General features: G+C 43.6%; 1 protein-coding gene across 1 annotated transcript in view; it reads right to left on the bottom strand.

The window, feature by feature from the left end:
• CDH4 (cadherin 4) overlaps positions 1-18,225 on the bottom strand; it is a 658,708-nt gene that overhangs the window by 640,119 nt on the left and 364 nt on the right. Inside the window, exon 2 of the mRNA XM_034787039.1 lies at positions 15,156-15,267. Coding sequence (XP_034642930.1) covers positions 15,156-15,267 — 112 coding nt within the window. The remainder of the gene's footprint in view (positions 1-15,155; positions 15,268-18,225) is intronic.

The following is an 18,225-nucleotide window of genomic DNA, read 5'->3' on the forward strand; positions in this document are numbered from 1 at the left end:
CCTTCTGTTTTCAGGGGAGCGAAGCAACCAGCCAGCAAAAATTAGGCTCTTGAAAGACAAGTAGTAATACTTTCAGGACCCGAAACGTTGCCTTCTCCCATTCCCCTAGGAGAGTATTTTTAGTGGGAGCAGGAAAATTCTATAAATAATTTTCCATCTGGAAAACCACTCTCCCTACTTTTTTCTTCTCAAATGAGCGACTCTAGATCTCATCGGCAGGGGGAGTTTTTCCCTTTAACAGAGCAGTGAGCTTCTACACACACCAAAAAAAAAAAAAGCAGTCTCTAGAACACACTCACAACAGGTGAACAAGACACAGGCACAAATCAGTGTAATGGTGAAACACGGGCTGGAACATTATTAAGCTTACAGAATATAAAGTTATGATGAAAACAAGAAATGCAGCAGCTAACTGGTCCAATGCAGAGCTAACATCTTGCCATCAAGACACTACATGACATATGTTTCTCTGACGCTCAATGTTCTATATTATTGGCGAACATCAAAGTCCCCAGCCACCTATTTCTCATTGCTGTGCCCTTCATTCCTCCAATGGGTACCTCCCACTGTTTGTATATAGAGGCATCCATGCTCCCAGCCCACACATTACCATGGGACCTGACTTTAATTTAATCCCATGGCTGTCAGTGGATGTTGAGATCAATCCAAATATCCTCCCTCTAATTAGGTTTTGATTCTGATTTGGGGAAAGTGAAAAACCCCGACTGGGAAAAGGCCTTCACAATGCCAAACCGGCAATCCTCTAAACCAGAGCGCTTAAAGAAATTAGGCAGTGAGGCAGGACAGCCTGGACAACCATCCAGAAACCACAGCCATCAGAGGCAAAGGTTGATGGGGGGGCGATTGGAGCTGGTCAGAATGGTGCCCAATGCCAGAACAGCTGTTCTTCTGCTCTCAGAGGGGCAGAGAAGCAATCAGTGGAGCCCCTGCAGCATCCAAACTGGCCAATAAGGACACAGAGTGGGACTGCTCTTCCCTTCCCACCAGCAAGAGAGGAAGCTCAACATGCCGCCTAAAGCAGAGGGGGGAAGAGAACGGGGAGCAAGGGGCAGCCCCTCCTTAAGCCCCATAAGGACACAGAGAGAGGCGTCGTCCCCTGCTGGATCAGCCAAAGGCCAATCCCAGGGAACAGGCTGGGCCTGTGATTAGCTAATTATCTCCACATATTTGTAAAGGATTATTTCAGTTCTAATCCTCAGTATGCCCCACTGTGGTGAGCAAAGGCTCAAAGCAGCCTTCCTTATGCACACTCCCTCCTCCAAGCACACAATCCCAGTCTTTGCCTGTGCTCCCATCTCCCCTAAGTGCACAGACTGCTCCTTGCTCATGGAAAAATAAGGTGTGGAGCAGGCACGACCATTGCTACCATAGCCCTCTGAACCAGCTAAGAGTTGCACCTCTTTTAGAAATATTACTACTATTTAACAGATATTGCGGTAGCGCCTAGAGGCTAATCAGGCTGGGGCCCGCTGGTGGTAGGGGCTGTGCAAACATATAGCGCACACAGCAGTGGGAATGCTTTCTCTGCACAACTGGCAGCTAGGGTTAGGGGGCACAACGGCTCCCAGAATTTCAGCCACGGCTTTGCACCCCACTGAGGGGCCATATCTAGAAGGCACAACTTAATTCTGTTGTTCCCCTTTGACAGAAGGGGATTGCAGGGTGAGAACAAATGTTGCCTGCACACCTTCCTGACAGTGGAATTGTTTTATGCCATTCTTTGTAATACAAAATGCCACATACACTGCCACCCGAATGTCTCATTTGCCATTTGGGTAGAAGGGAAATGCTTCGCTTTGTTCCACTCTTCTCACCTAAGCTCCACTTAAGACACCAATTGGATCATAAAACAGATCCTCCTGGGGATCGTATACATTTGTACCAGCAGTACACCACTATCCTAGTGTGTCTTCGCTATTCATTTACAATCCCAAAATGATGAAACTGCAAGTATATTGATTCTTTATTAATAGAAAAATGCTCACAATATCACCCTCACAGTGAAGTGTTTTGTGTATGTCTTCATGAATAAAGTAATGTGCATATTAGGAGGGTGTACTTACATTGCAAATATTTGCATCTGTTTATAGGTTTTCTGCAGGCATTTTAAAGGCGGAGAGTGCAATTCATGCAGCTGAAATGACAATCTGGGCCCTCTCATGGATGTGTGTTTCTAGATGGTGAAATTTCAATGAGAAGATCACATTTTGTGTCACTCTGGCCCAAAAAAAGCTGTGAAAAGCAAAGACAAATGCAACTTGACATTTGGATTTATTTCAGTTCATGTGGAGCCCATATACACAGCCCTAGCACACATTCTAGTTAAGGATCTGCACTGTTCTTATCTAAGTGAGGTTGCATTTCCCACTTTCTACGATTTTTCTCTCTCTAAAAGCTTACCTTAAGTCTACCTAAATCCAAGCATAAGTTGGTGCACCAAGGTATTCTGAGTTGCTACAGAGAAATACTAATGCATGTTAAAAGCAACATGGTCTAGTTGAAATTGACCAAACATAAAATTCAGCAGACGGAGGATTGAACCCCATTCTTTACCAACCCAGCAACACTGAGATATTGATGGGTTCCAGGAATGCAGGCTTTTAAAAAAAGAAAGAAGAAGAAAAGAAAAGTCATACAGCAATTACTGTGGTTTCTCAGAGGTGGTAAAACAGGTCATACTTTGCATGGAGTTTTTTTCTTGAACTCTGAATTTCCTGATTTCACAGTTTAGATCAAACACCTAATGTTTGACCTGATGGTGGGCTCTCTGACTTGGAGTCAGCTGATGTTTTCCCTGTACAAATAGCTCAGATTTGGGTTCATTATTTTAAGATCAGTTTCTTCAATATACTCTTGCTTGCATTCTTTAAGTTAGCTCAGAATTATTTGGTGGCTCCTATAATGGAAGTGCAGAGAGTGATCTGTTCACCCATCTTTGTGCAGGGGATTTATAGATGTATGATAACACACGTTCTCATTAATTTCCCACTTAACAGGACAATTGCCTAGAAATGGGATAACTACTCAGAGATGGGGAAGCAGAATTAACTTGATAAACAGCTATCCCTAAACCAAATCATTCCCCCACACCACAGTCAGATAAACAATTTTATACCTTTCCCAGACTAGGCATATGGTTCCAACTTCCCACTGAAAAATCTGTGGCAGAGCCCAGAAATCCTGAAAGCCAGTCCCTGCTGAATTCAAATCTGGCATACTCTGGGACAAGCAGTGGTCATTAGGGGGTGCAGCCTTAGATGCCACTAAATCCAAATTTGTGTGGTCTAGGAGAAGATAGGGAGAATCTGTTAAATTGCCCACTATGATCAGACACCTCCCCTCCCACCATGACATATACGGCCCAATATTCATTGTGAAAAATTCCCCATTCCCTCTTTACCAAACTTCTCTGTCATGCCAAATAAGCAGGTGGGGAATTAGTCCCACCTGTGTGTTTGGGGACAGGGGTGTAATGCAATAAGGAAGGCATCCGGGACTGGCAAATGTGTTTACGGAGGAAGCTAGTTGATGGAGGTTTCCTGTTAAAAAGGGAGGTGGATAGGAATATGCGAGGGCAACAATAAAGAGGAAAGTGGTCTTGATCCAAGCTGTTGAACAAGCCAGAGCTCAGTTAACGAGGTGCAGCTCCCACCCCAGACCGCATGGCACCGGAGCACAAGACAAACACCACATGAACATTTCAGCCTGTCTGCAGTGGGATGGGCCACCGTGTGGCGGCACATTTGGCAGCATTATCCAAACCAGCCCAGCATTCCACACGGCAATGAAGAGCCACCAGATGGTAACAACTTGCTGTCATACTCAGAGCCTGATCCTGCACATGAATAGTCTCTCTGAAGTCAACGGGACTTCTCTCAGTAGGACTGGCCACTGCAGCACTTGTATGTAGGAGCAAGCACTTAGGGTTGATTTATATCACAGCTATTTTATTTATTTAATTCCTGACTAAGTTGATCCCGGATAAATAGCTTGTTACATTTTACACCGTAAATCAGTACTGATTTGGACTTATTCAAGTGCAACCGCTTAGTCAAGTGTTTGGATTTTCACATTTATACAAACACAGAATTGCTAAACCACAATTTTGTATTTAATTAAAGCACTTGCTACTATATTTCTTGGTGGTTTTGCTTTGCATGCCAAGAATCCCAAATTACATTACTCTCTAAGACAAGAAACAGTTTTATTTGCTTCTTTGACATGCCTTTGTGGTGTCTTTCTGCGGACTTTCCATAGCAGGGATTGATTGATTGGTTTTGCCGATTAATAGCTTTGTAAGTGACAATTTTTGTAATCCTGGCTTTTTATCTTTGACTAATTGCTATGTTTATAATTATTTCAAAGGAAAAATAAAAGGGGTGATCACTACTAGACTAACTCAGGATAGCAAAGTTTTAGGCTGGAACTCATTTTTATGCCTAATCTATAAACAGCTACAAAATTGTGGTTTATAAAGGAAATGGCAAAAGCCTTAATGATAGCAATGCTTCTGAATACCAATGTAACACACAGATTGGCTCTTGATTTAAATCGAAAGGATTTATACTTTTATTTTTCTGCTGCATGGGTGACACAAATGGATTCCCAGGCCCTACATGAGTACTTCCAGCCCTTCAACTGGGCCTTCCAGCAAATGACTGCTACACCAGTATGAATTTTAACAGACTGTAGCATACCTGACCCTCAGCATAGCAGCTAGTCTCAACATAGCAAATGGAGCACTGAACTAGTCCCTGTTATTGGCTCTTGGTGTTACCAAAGGGTGGCAAATAGGAGCAGAGGCAGGAGACAGGCAATGGTAAAGCAGAAATAATTGAGCATTTGCAGCAGATGGGAATAGAGGATAAGCAAGAGAGAGGGCTGGCATGCAAAGAGTCAGTGTCCTAGAGTTATGTGATGTGTTGGGAAGGGAGAGCAGCAGTAGTAGCTGAAAATCTCAGTTTCTAATGACTATATGGTCCAGATGCCAAAACATTTGTTTCTCCTCTCTCCCTCCATGCACTTGCAATTTAAAATAAATAAACAAACAACATTAAGAGGCCATGAATGCAGTTCTATTTCAGACAAATATCGGCAAGAACAACATTAAAGACTGCAGCAGAAAGGAATTTTGCTCAACTAACAACTTTATTCATTTCACAGAAATTCACTTGGGAATGATTCTACTGAAGGAAATAAAGCAGCCAGTATTATTGACAAATATTTTGAGAAAAACAGATGTTTTCCTTTTAATTCAGTTCAAAACAAACTCTTTATGCTGCATGCTCTTGATTAAGTCTGATGTTTCTTTTAGTCTGGGAGACAAATCATGCCCACAGTTACGCCTGGACTTTAGAGGTGATGCACAGCAGAATTTTGGTCCCTTGTGTTTAAATTATTACCTCGTTAGAAGTTTCCCTCGCTAGAAGCTAGACAAGTACCATTCGCCTGCTAGCATCCATCTTTGCAGGCTGTTCCAATATTTCTATTTAAAGCTATTTGATCTACACAAAGCCCTTCTGCCAATTTCAAAAAAATATTTTAAAATGTCTTGTAGTATCAGGGAAAAAACTGACATTACATGATACAAGGGTGATGTGGGCCATGGAAGTATCTAGATACAATCAAAAAGTTAACCACAGTTTTTTTACAATTACAAAATACGGTTTCATATAGAGAAAATACACAGAGATAGATCCTTCTGCCTCTGAGTCAGTGGGAAGACTCTCATTGACTTCAATTGTTCAGGATCAGGCCCATAGAGAACTTCATTTCTAGTCATTGGTCCTTATAAAGGATAAATCATTGAGCCATTGAAAAACTGGAGTTTTACAAATTCTATTCAAAGCATGTACTGGACACAATCCTGTAAACACATAGTACTTCAATGTGTTACCAGTATCCATGAACTGAACTAAATTTAGGTACCTCCTTCCTCTATATTATTAAATTCTGGGTCTATGGAAAAAATAAAATTTTCCCCTAGAAAATCCCATCATCAATAATCCTTCTGAATCAGACTTTTAAGCACCATCTACACTAGTAAATTCCCACTGGTGACTATCTATCTAAGGGTATGTCTACACTACCCACCGGATCGGCAGGTAGCAATCAATCGGGGATCGATTTATCGTGTGCAGTGTAGACGCGATAAATTGATCCCCGATCACTCTCCCGTCGACTGCTGAACTCCAGCAGTGCGAGAGGCGGAAGCAAAGTCGATGGGGAGCCGCGGCCGTCGATCCAGCGCCGCGAGGACGCGAAGTAAGTAATTTTAATTCGATCTAAGATACGCAACTTCAGCTACGAGAACAGTGTAGCTGAAGTTGCGTATCTTAGATCGACCCCCCCCACCCTCCAGTGTAGACCAGGCCTAAGGTACTCATATGGCCCCCATTGTGACAGCATTCAAGTGCCTTACAATCTTTAATGCATTTATCTTCACAACACTTCTCTGAGGTAGGGTTCTGCTATTAACCCCAGTGAGCAGATGGGGTACCAAGAGACTAAGCGACTTGCCCAACGTCACACAGGATGTCTGTGGAGGAGACAATAGAAATCAGCAATGGGTCCATGTGAACTGATGGGGGGGGGGGAGAAAGAGTTTAACCATTAGTGTGGGTAAATTAAACAATAACATTTTAAATACTATTTGAGAAAGCATTCTAGAGATTCCACACCGTTAGCAGCAGTTCAATGGGACCACTGCTTAGTAACATGGCCAGCAACAGGTCACTTTGCTAATATAGATGTTGATGTCAGTGGCTTAAACATAAAAACACACACACACACACACACAAACCCATGTATTATAAAGGTTAACATCAAATCCCAAATTTGTCCCAATATTGTCCCAGACATAACTAAGCCCCATCTCAGCATGCCAGGAAAAAAAAATATGCTGCAAACAGAATTTTCTTCACTAGAATTTGCTGTTTCATTTCATTCTTCTCCTAAATATCACCTAGTCAGGCATGACTACTTTAAAGCAGTGCAATTCTTGAATAATCAAATTACAGAAAAAGAGAAAAAGCTGAATCTGTTGTTGAAAAAGCCAAGTAATTCAGATAAGGATCAGTTGCTTCCCCAGAATTTGAGCAAAATTGATTTTACTTAGGTTTGAAACTCTGATCTGGGAAGTAATATTCATTTAACAATACAAGAGGCTTAATTTGCAGGCTCTTAATAAATAATCTGGTCTCATTAAATTGATATACAATTTTTATATTAGGACTATATGATATGAAGGATAATGCGCAATATGGATAAAATGCAATGGCTGCCTCCATCCTGAAATATTCAGTGAGTCAATGTATTGGTCCCAGCATGGGGTCTTCCCTTGAATTCCCTATTTGTGCAAGTCAGAATGCACTACAACAAACCCCAGGTGATGATAAATACCTTTAAAGAGGCAACTATGGGGCTGGAGAAGCATTTCCTGGGTAGGATAGGTGGGGAGGCACCTTTTTCTGGAAAACCTTGGGCTTGACGGAGGAGAGGACAAACCTATTGGAATGTGCCTTGAAGATTGCAGGAGGAGAAGTGGCCAGCCAACTGCCCACCAGTTAGACCAAGAAAGAGGGGGATGAACAAACAGCCCCTTCCCAAAATGTAAAGGTAGAAGACTGGTCAACATGTAGGGAAGAGTCCTGGGGCCCACCGAGCATTCACCTGGTTTCAGGTTTTAATATAAAACCTTGTAAAATTTATTAGGACAGAGTATGATCTTCTTCAATAATTCCCACTTACACTTGGATTCTTTTCTGTTCAAATACACTCCAAGTGGGGAACATACAGCCTAGTCCACTAGAAAGGTACAGTCACAGTAAACCAGATGGGGTATCAGAAATAGTTAGGACAGGCAGTAGTGGAATTCCCCACTGTGGTTAGTAAGTAAACCTCCCTTTGCTTCCTAGAAATTCTAGCACCAGACATATCAAAGGGGCATAATATGACATGGCAGAAGACAGGGCGATGACTGTGCGCCCTTCTGTATGAATTGATGGCATGGAGGGGGAAGAGGCATGCACACCGCACTTCTAGAAGGTGATGTGGAAGTTGCCTCTAAGGACCCACCCTCAATGGCACTAAAGGCATTCTACCTGCCTTCAGCTTCATGGGCACAACATCTCCAGGGACTGATAGTGCGCCAGGACTCCCTCTTCCCCACTAAGCTTTAGAAGCCAAAAGCCACCAAGGAGGCCACAATGCACATCAACGACTTCAAATCCCAGGAGTCATTTTGGAGATGCTGTATGCACAGGGTTTTATTTTTTGAGTAGAAAGCATTCACGACAAGTCTAAAAGCCTCAGCTAAACAATTGTTTCCATTTTTAAAAAACATTGGTCAAATTCATCTCTCTCTTTTTCCCCCCCTCCTAAAGAGACACGGAAGAAACCACTGCTTTAAATGCCTCCAGCATGCCATGTTTGTAGTTTCCTTTCAGCAATGAGCAGATTCATAAAATTGCTTGTGATAAAAAGTAATTAATCTGAGCCCCTCAGAACAGGAGGTTATGGCCTGGGGACTCACTATGAAGCGAAGTCCTTTAAATGTTAAACATTTCAGGGGCTATGGAATATTTCAGCTACAATCCTTATCGCTCTGATTATTTCTCCAGCAGCAGCTAGATGCGACTGATAGAGAACGAAAGAACTGGGGGGGGGGTTGTTTTTGAAAGAAAGAACTAATCAAAAGGACGTAGGCAAAAATACAGCAACCCCCAGCCAAGCCAGAAAATCCTAGAGCAGAATCAGCTCACGAGTTAGGGAGTGTTGTGATCCAGGAACAACTGTCCTTTGAGAACTGAAAAGCCAGCACCGTTAAGTAAACGGTAGGATCACGTCCCTGACTCCTAGGTAGCCCTGCAATACCTGAATGTACTCCTGCCCCCCCATGTTGGCCTTGGCTTGTCCAGTTGAACTGGAAATTTAGGGGCAGGGACCATGCAAAACCCAAACATTAGATTTCAGCCAGACTGACTGGCTCACTAATTTCTAAACCAGGCAAATGGGCACCGGGAATGAATGTAAATTAAATTCAGACTGGACTAAAGTGACTGACAGTGGAATGGACTTCAGTGAACTAACTTCAATTCAGAGTAATCGGAAAGATATGTATGTCACCTATTCACGTTCAGAGCATACAATTATAAAAGCCTTGTAAACGCTAAGAGTACGTCTACAGTACATTGGAACTGGAGGGTAATTTCCAGCTCATGCAGACATGCTAAAAGTTGAAGCGTAGCCAGGGCAGTGCAAGCAGCAGAAGGGGCTAGCTGCCTGAGTACTTACCTAGGGGTCAGACAGGATAGTGTTAGGGGCGGCTAGCCCCTCCTGCTGCCATCAGTCAGAGCAAATGTGGGTATGTCTACCCAAGCTCCAAATTCCACCTCTAGCTCCAGTTTAGACCTACCCTAAGACAATGGAGCAGAAATGATTGAGTTGTGACAAGAATGTCTTCATCAGTGTTTTTCGTGTCATGAGGCCACCAGACATTATTCACCATTCCACACCGGGAAAAAACTGAGGTGCCTTTCAACATTTTTTATGAAAAACAAGAGAGAGCCAGACAGACAAACCCTCGAACAGCTAATAGCCGGTGGTTAGAATGCTCACCTGGGAAGTGAGAGTCTCAGCTTCAAATCCCTGCATCTCTCACACACCAGACAAGTGACCTAGCCAATGGATTATGAGACCCCCCCCCATCCTAGAATAGACAAAAATCTGATAATCAGGGGAATCCCCTGGGATGTGGAAGATGCAAGTTCCCGGCCCTGAATCGGGCACAGCTGGGTCTTGAACCTGAATCTTTCACTTCACACGTGAGTGCCCTGACTAGCCACATGTTTTGCCCTGATGAAAGGCTAACTGAAACTTGATTCATTGTCATAGAAATGTTTTCATTTTGACAAACTGGCATTGTGTGTTAAAAAATTCTCAACCAATCCTAGTAGTGTTTTGTTTTGGTAGGGTTTTGTTTTGTGTACAGTAACTCCTCACTTAACGTTGTAGTTCTGTTCCTGAAATATGCAACTTTAAGTGAAACAATGTTAAACAAATCCAATTTTCCAATAAGATTTAATGTAAATGCGGGGGGTTAGGTTCCAAGGAAATTTTTGGGGGGCAGACAAAAGGCATTATATACTGTACAGTACTGTTCTGTGGTGGGGAGGGCTTACCCCTGGGGCTCAGGGCTGGGGGTGCAGGATCTGGGAGGGAGTTAGGGTGCGGCTTCTCTCCAGCCGGCTTTGAAGGGGAAAGCGCTGCTTCTCTCTGGCCACTGGTTGCACGGCTGCCCCTGCTCTTCCTGAGTCCTCCGGCCCATGCTCGCAGGGCCACATTCTGAAAGGGGCTTTAGAGCTGCAGACCAGGGCCCCGGGGCCCCCTTAGCCCAGGGCCCTGCAGCCCCTAAAGCCCATGTTCCGGGTGGCCCTGGGAGCAGGGAGGGGGCGGAGTTGTAGTTGGGGTGGGGATTTCAGGGAAGGGGTTGGAATGGGGGCAGGGAAGTGGTGGGGCAGGGGCGGGGCCTCGCCTCATGGAAGGGATGGAGTGGGGGCGGGGCCGAGGGTGGCGGGAGAGGTGTCAGTAAATGCTGCCCTTGGGCCAATGTACTAGTCCTCATGTGGCCCTCGTGGTCATTTGAGTTTGAGACCCCTGCTCTACACCAATGGGAGAGAGTTCTCTCCCGCTGGCATACAAAGAACACCTCCGTGAGCGGCAGAAGCTGTGTAGGGGGAAGAGAAGCTCTCCCGCTGATATAGCCCTGTGTACACGAGCACTTATGATGGTGTACCTTATGCAGCTCACAGGGGTGGTTTATGCACGCCGCTGAGCAACATAAATGATGCTGACATAGGCTGTAGTGTAGACATAGTCTAAGCACTTTTTTTTTTTAAACCAATGTAAGTGTGTCCACACTAGGGGATTTATACCACTTGAACTATATCAAAATAGGTAAAGCACTGCCACTTTGGTGTATGGACAGGACATAAGTCATTGAAGTTAACTAGATGTGAACAACAACAAACAAAAAGGAGTTTTAAACAAACAGGTTCACTGAAAATCCCGTTCCTTCTCAATTGCTCCACTTTCAGCCTCCTGACTCTTGTGAGAGCCACACGTGGCAGACACTCGTCGTGAAACCTATTGCACTTCTGGGAGGTGTTCAGATGCTACGGGGTGCAGGCTGTGTAAGAACCTAAATAGACTAGAACTGTGATGTCATCATTCCACTAGTTCCCCAGGCATCAGTCTCTTCACAGTGCAGACAATGCCTGAATTTTTAATGTAAAAACCCAGATGTTTAAAAAAAGAAGCGCAATTCAACCTTTCAGACTTTATAAAGAAGCATAAAAAAGGGCACCAGACCAAATTTGTTCATTTACTTTTGCAAGTCACCTTTCAATGACACAGCCCACTATTACCAGCACCCTACTTGCTACCCACGTCTCCTGCTCTCTGAGGCTAAAAGGTTATCACCCCAATACACCTGACCCCCACTAACCCAGGGATCAAACCCCTATGGTTGCTCCTGAACTCAGCCTCCAGGGTAGCATGCATCTCAGTGCCGCCAACCCCTCCGGATAGATGTTCTCACCAGTTTAAGTTAACATTAATTATTAACAAAGCAGAGGAAAAAGATACCAGCACAGTAATTGTCCTCTGCTACACTGCAGCTTGGAGATGGTTCAGTTTTAGCCTAAGGAAAAATACTTTAACCATCCTATTTTAGACATTACCATGCATCAGTGATCATGACTGTAAGTTTATTATCCTGAAAACAAAAACAACAGACAAAAATATATATGATTACATCCAAACAACTCATAATAGAAGAGGAAGGAGCAGCATTTCTAAGGGAGCCACTGGCTTTACAGATCACATCAGCTAATGCCCCACATTAAGCTACAGCATTTGCAATGGGGTGCCATATACAGTATTTACAGCCCTATTGGGGAAAACTATTTAAAGCCTAATTAGTATGAAATTTTTAGAATGCAAATGCTTTTCATTTAGACATAAAACAAAATGCCATGACATTTCTTCCATCCATTTATCATAAACATGTTAATTACTGTGTAACAAATAATTCCTGCTGGAATCGGTGTGTTTGGAGGAAGTCAGAGAGCTGAGTCAGGCAAATGAGATGAGCCACAAAGTAGCAGTTAATATCTTATGACATACTGATAATAAAACAAGGACTCTGTTAAAGCTTTTGTTGTCAAATTAAGGCTAAGCTATTTCCATTGGAATAACTCAATTATAAGAAGTCATTATCTATTTAACTTTATTCAAACCAAGAATGCTAGGAGCACTTTTATTTTGATACATGTATTCATAACATATACATTTGTGGGCCAGGTATTACAAAGCTTAGCATGTAAATGCTGTATTTAGCATCTCACTGCTTTTAAGTAACCTTGAATAGGCTTCATTTATTACCACTGAATCTTATTAATGTTGGCTGAAATTCATTCCTGTCCTGAGGTCCAGCACAAGGCCTATTGGACCACATCAATCCTTTGGGGGTAAATCCTCTGCTGGTGTAAATTGTCAGAGCTCCAGGGAAGTCAACTGCAAACTACACCAGCTGATAATCTACCCCCTGGAGCTAAGTAGAATTTGTGTTGGTCAGCACAGAGGTACTTTTTTTTTTTTCAAGTGACTCTCAAAAGATGAAAAGAAAAAGAAAAAAAAAACGAAAACTTTTTCCCCCCTGAATCCCCCAAAATCTTGGCAGGCCAAAATCTACATTCCTTTCTCACACAAACAGTCCCACTGAGCCTGAAGAGGAATTGCTGAATACTGTTGACAAGATGGTGGTAACTGGCAGTAAAGCTTTGCTTGGCTAGATAGTGTGAAACAGTACATATGCCAATCCATCAAACACGTTAATATAAGCAACATGAACCCATTTTGGGGCTGAATTATTGTGGAATACTTCACCCAGATGGAAAGAAAGAGGTAAACATTTTATGTTGCAGACACAGAGTGTTAGGAAGTAAAATTAAATGAAAACTGGAAAACTACCAATTTTGCATGCTTGAGTATATATAAGAATAACATAAGCACAAAGTGGAATTTTATGTAGCAGATTTTTCCCCCCAATTATACAAATTAATTAGATATATTTGTTTCTCTATGATAAACAGCAGCATGTATTTGAGTGTACAATTCCAAAGGTGTAAAGAAGACACTTTAACTATTGGCAAACACAATATTTGCACTTTTTTCTCTTTCCTACAGTTGACAAAATGCTCTACAACTGACATAACACCTGGCAATGTTACATGGCACACATTTTACATATGATGTGTATATATGTTTACATATATATTTAAATAACATACTGAGGGCCAATTCTCCTCCAAGTCAATGGAAGTTTTGCCATGACTGCAGTGGGAGCTCAACAGGAGACTCTAAAGGATAAAACCAGGGTTCATTATATACATATTTTTATTCAACTCAACTAGACTGACTGTATAAATATAATTTCATATTTATTTAAAGATGACATCTGTTATTGAAATTAAATGACAGCTACTCCATTGGCTTAGCTGGCAATAACTTTGAACTCTTCTAAACAGACCTTCTGCTCCATCCCTGTTGTCCACCTACACAATATGCAGCACAATTCATCAACAGCAAATTGTCATAAATACTCCTCCAAAGTAGCAGACTAATGCTGTTATTATTTAGTAAGATGAAAAGTAGAGAGAAATATTTGGAAAACACTGTAAATCAATATGAGTTCCCATAGCTAAAGGGTCGAAATCTAAATGCTCAGCTCACAGACTGATCATCAAAATCCTACAGTTTTGGTAGCAGGGGGAAAAAAAAGAACTTTAACTATGTAAACACCTGGTAGCATTTCTCTATTACTTTATGACTTATGGTATTCCTGGATTTGTCTATGTGACGTTTCTGCATAGTTATCCTTCAAATTAAAAATAATAAAGTTTAAAAAAAAATCTGCTAATTGATGCCAGGGTCAGCCAGGTGAATTCCTGCACAGCGGAACTAAGACAACTAGGCTGAAAAACCAAACTGATTGCCAGACCATGGAGAGATAAAAGGGTTATATAACTGAAGCGAAATGCTCAGTTCCAGATGAAGAAGCCAGAAAGAGAACTACAGCAATCCTGTATCTCTAATGAATCCAAATGGTAGAGCTAGTGTCAGCTATTTGGACGGCGGAGGGAAGGGGGAGAGAGAGAACAGGACATAATTCCCACCATACTGGGAAAAGACCACAAAAGTGAGAAAATAAACTTGTGAGAAAGTTTACAATCTATTCAGTATAAAACATTGAACTTCAGTGTGCTGCTTAGCCCTTTTCAATGTATTGTGATTACAAAACTCCTATATCGCATCTGTTAGAGATTACCAGTGTACAGAGGTGTCATATTTTGTCTTAAAATATTGCCACAGCAGTAAAACAAGGATACATTTCCTGTATCATGCAAATATAAAGTTTAATTATTTTTAACTTGAAAGAGAAACAGATCAATACACAGGATAATCTATTGTCATTTGGATTATGAAGATGTCTTAGAGTTTACAATCACAAAAGTGGTTATAATCCTGCAATTACTATCAAGCTAATCGGTAGTTTCTTCCTGCTTGTGTTTTCATGTTGTCAGTGGGGCAGTAATGAAAATGAATGCCACATTTGTGAACAGAATGTCTGTAGGCTTGTTTACCACATTTCCAACAACAACGTCTGCTTTATCATGCATTTCAAAGTAGGGATAATTTAAGGATCTTTGAATTTCATACATAAAAATACTCTATAAAAAAACAAATCTAAAGCTTCTGCAACATGATGGGGGAGTGCGAGATTAAGATGTGAAATGGATGACGTCACGTACTATATTCCAATAATTCACTTGAGTCAGACAATATGTGGACATGGAATGATTCATCTAATTCACAAACTACTACTCTCAGGTAAATCACTTCAGGCTTCATCCTCCTACAAACATTAGTCTATGGATTTCACCAGCAAAACCAGAAAATTCTGGCCTTTTGCCTCTCAGATCTCTAAGCGCCTCTCCCCCACAAAGGAAAAAAAAAGAATGAGCATAACAGATTTTCACTGCAGCATCTAGGAATCGTTTCATTCCACTTACCTTTGAGTAACTTCTGCCCTTCCACGATATTTTGCGAAACCAAAGCTGTGTAATCTTCTTCTGAAAAGCCAGGCTTGCAAGTGGGTCTGACTGTAAGATCCCCATTGTGCGCCTGCAGAGAACAACCAAAGGGAAACAAACAACATGACTTGTGTTTGTTATGATATTATTGTTCAGGTGTTGGGGAGCAGGGGAACCTGAACAACAAAGCAATGTGCAATAAAAGATGGATCCGGTGAACCTGACAAGGAGTCTGTAGGAGTGGATCCAGACCATATTAGAACAATTAAACTGGACAGAAAATAGTGGCATGAAATACAATAAGCAATCGTTATTCATAGGAAGCCTGGTTTACTGGATATGATTAAGAGGGGTGGAGAGGAGGATCAGCAATTCATCAATGACAACAGTGCTCCTATAGTACAGGCATCCTATGCCCTGATCTTGCAGCCTTAAAAATCAGTGGGAGTTTTGCTATCCTTAAGGAGGATCGGGGCCCCACACTATGGGGCTGGACTGTGATTAAAAATACTTCAGCGAGCACTGGGAAGAGGAGCACCCGTCTGAATTGGACAATTCCCCTGCCCACCAACTCCACCCCAGCCCCGGAAAGTCTCTTGAAGTTCCAGTGCGCGGCTGCTTTGCATTGGAGACGTTAAGCACCGGGCACCTCGCCTAGCAAATCAGGGCAGAACTGCTGAGCAATAACCACCTGGCAGGGAGCGAGGGTGCACGCAAGCCTGAAACACAAGCACATGCCCACGAAGGTTAATCGAGAACAGCCCCCCTAAGGATGACCCCACACCTGCTGCCCCGAGCCAAGGCAGCCTATTAGCAGCGCCCAGCCGCAAACCTGCCTGCCTTAAAGGGAAAGCGCCGCCTGAAAACTTGGCGGCTGCAAGCAACTTTCTCTTGCTCCAGATGCGACGCTCCACGCCTTACCCCGAACCTAAGGCGGGGAAGGGGGCGATGTGATGCTCTCGGACTGCTGGATAACTGCCCCTGCTCAGTTTCGGCCAAAGCACCAAGCACCGGCCGGGACAACTCCCCCATACAGCTCCTTGTCTGCAAATAAATGCGGGTGGCCAGGGATGGTCTGAAGCTCAGGGGCAAAGAGAAGATCTCTCCCGAGCATTAGCGAATGGATACAGATACCACGTGGAAAGAACCCAGTGGGCGCTAGGCTCTCACTGATCAGGGCTAAAGCCCAGATACCCAGGGAACGTGTCCCTTTTAACTCAGGAAGGGTTTGCATCCAGACACAGACACACAAGCCCACGCAGACAGAGCCCCTCAAGCCAGGAAATGAGATCAGCTCCACTCAGGTGGATTTTAAAATAATTATGAACGGAGAGAAAGCTGCATTTAAAAAGGAGGAGGAGGAAAAACACCCGGCTTGTCCTTTCAGATGAGCTTACTAAACAGAAAGAAAAGCCAATGTAATCTCGGCTAGAAATCACGCTTGGGAGACAGATGCCAGCTCCTGTATGGGAAGCGCAAGAAAGCAGCAGCTCTGTGGACTCTGACGGTCTCCGGCAAGATGTTGCAATTAGGAAACATTTCAAAGGGGCTGACTGAAGGGAAGAAAATAGCTTTTGAATTTAAAACCGCCCAGTGGTTAGAAGTGTGCCCGCTAATGCCGCTGCAGTGGGGGGAGTATGCCAGTGTCCTCCCCTCCTCTCCCCCACCTCCGGGGCTGATAACTGGGACATGATGGACATTTCCCACAGATTAAACTTGGCACACAGGGGCTCAGCCTGAAAAAATAAACAATGCCACTGGTTTCTAGAACCAGCCCTCCCCCAAACAACAACATTTTCCAGACAACGTTCTAAGAATGCATCCACGTGATTGATAGATGGTTTATATATTATATAATCTGGGGGGGGGGTCGTTTGTTCTATTTGATAGGATTGCATCGAGAAATTGAAAACAAACTTTTCAAGCCACTAGCCCGTAGGACACACCAGGCCCAGTTAAAATATACCGTAAATGATACACCCGAAATAGGGAGGTTATAAAAATAGCTCCCGTGCAGGCAAAGGAACTACTTATGAGGATTTGTACTCCACGTTCAGCACTCCGGAGCCACACCATTCAATTCGGAAGACTCCATTCCAGAGTCTACTGCAAAGGTGCATTAAAAATACTAGAGAGTACCCCGAGAAGTGAGCTCTGTATGGCAGATGCGGAGTACAGAATGAAGAGTACAGCGACGAGCATGATAGCAACGCGTACACAAGCCACCGAAAGTTGATCGTAGGAAATGCATCTTCAATCGTGTGCAAGTTTTGTCAACCCCCCCAACAGCTCCACTGACAGGAGCCCTTTAATGACATCAAATGGTAGATGTGAAATTAAGCGAAGGACGCCATAAAAATGGCACACGGCAAATGCTATGAGGCAGCGGACCTCAATCTACCGAAGCTGCGGAACTCAGAAGTTAAAGGACGCTGCTCCCTGGTTAGCCCACCCGGCTGTGCCTGGTCCTCTCTCTGCCGCTGATCACTGCGTGGCTTTTACTCTCTCAGGAGTCGCTGCAACACCTAGGCACACCCCGGGAGGGGGAAATGCTGGGGCTCAAATCCCCGTTTGAGCCTCAGCTCTGAAGTTCCTGCATTTGGTCGCCTTAGAACAGCCTTCCCCTTATTGCAAAATTAAAGCAATATCCCCCCCCCCCCCCCCCCCCCAATTGGCTGCACCGAGCTGTAACTGATGGGGATGTTAGTCTCGGCCGGCCCGAGGGGTACCGTGTTACCCCTTTGCCAGACAGACCCCCCACACACACACTCCCCCGGTTTCCATGCAGTCTCTCCGTACAGGAGGTTTTGTCTGCCAGTGCCTATGAATGCGGGAGAGAGCCGTGTGAATGCGTGTGTGTGTGTGTGTGTGTGTTCGCTCCGGCATGAGACACACAGACCTGACATTGTTGCACACACGCTCTGCAACAAGCGAGGAAATAACGCGCGTGCTGCCACTCGCTCCAAACACGAGATGAACCACACACACACACACACACACACACACACACAGACGTGTGGGATTCTCTAGCTGCAGGCAGCTCTGTGCC

The sequence above is a fragment of the Trachemys scripta genome, chromosome 12 (assembly GCF_013100865.1).
Source record: "Trachemys scripta elegans isolate TJP31775 chromosome 12, CAS_Tse_1.0, whole genome shotgun sequence".
NCBI classification, from domain to species: Eukaryota; Metazoa; Chordata; order Testudines; family Emydidae; genus Trachemys; species Trachemys scripta.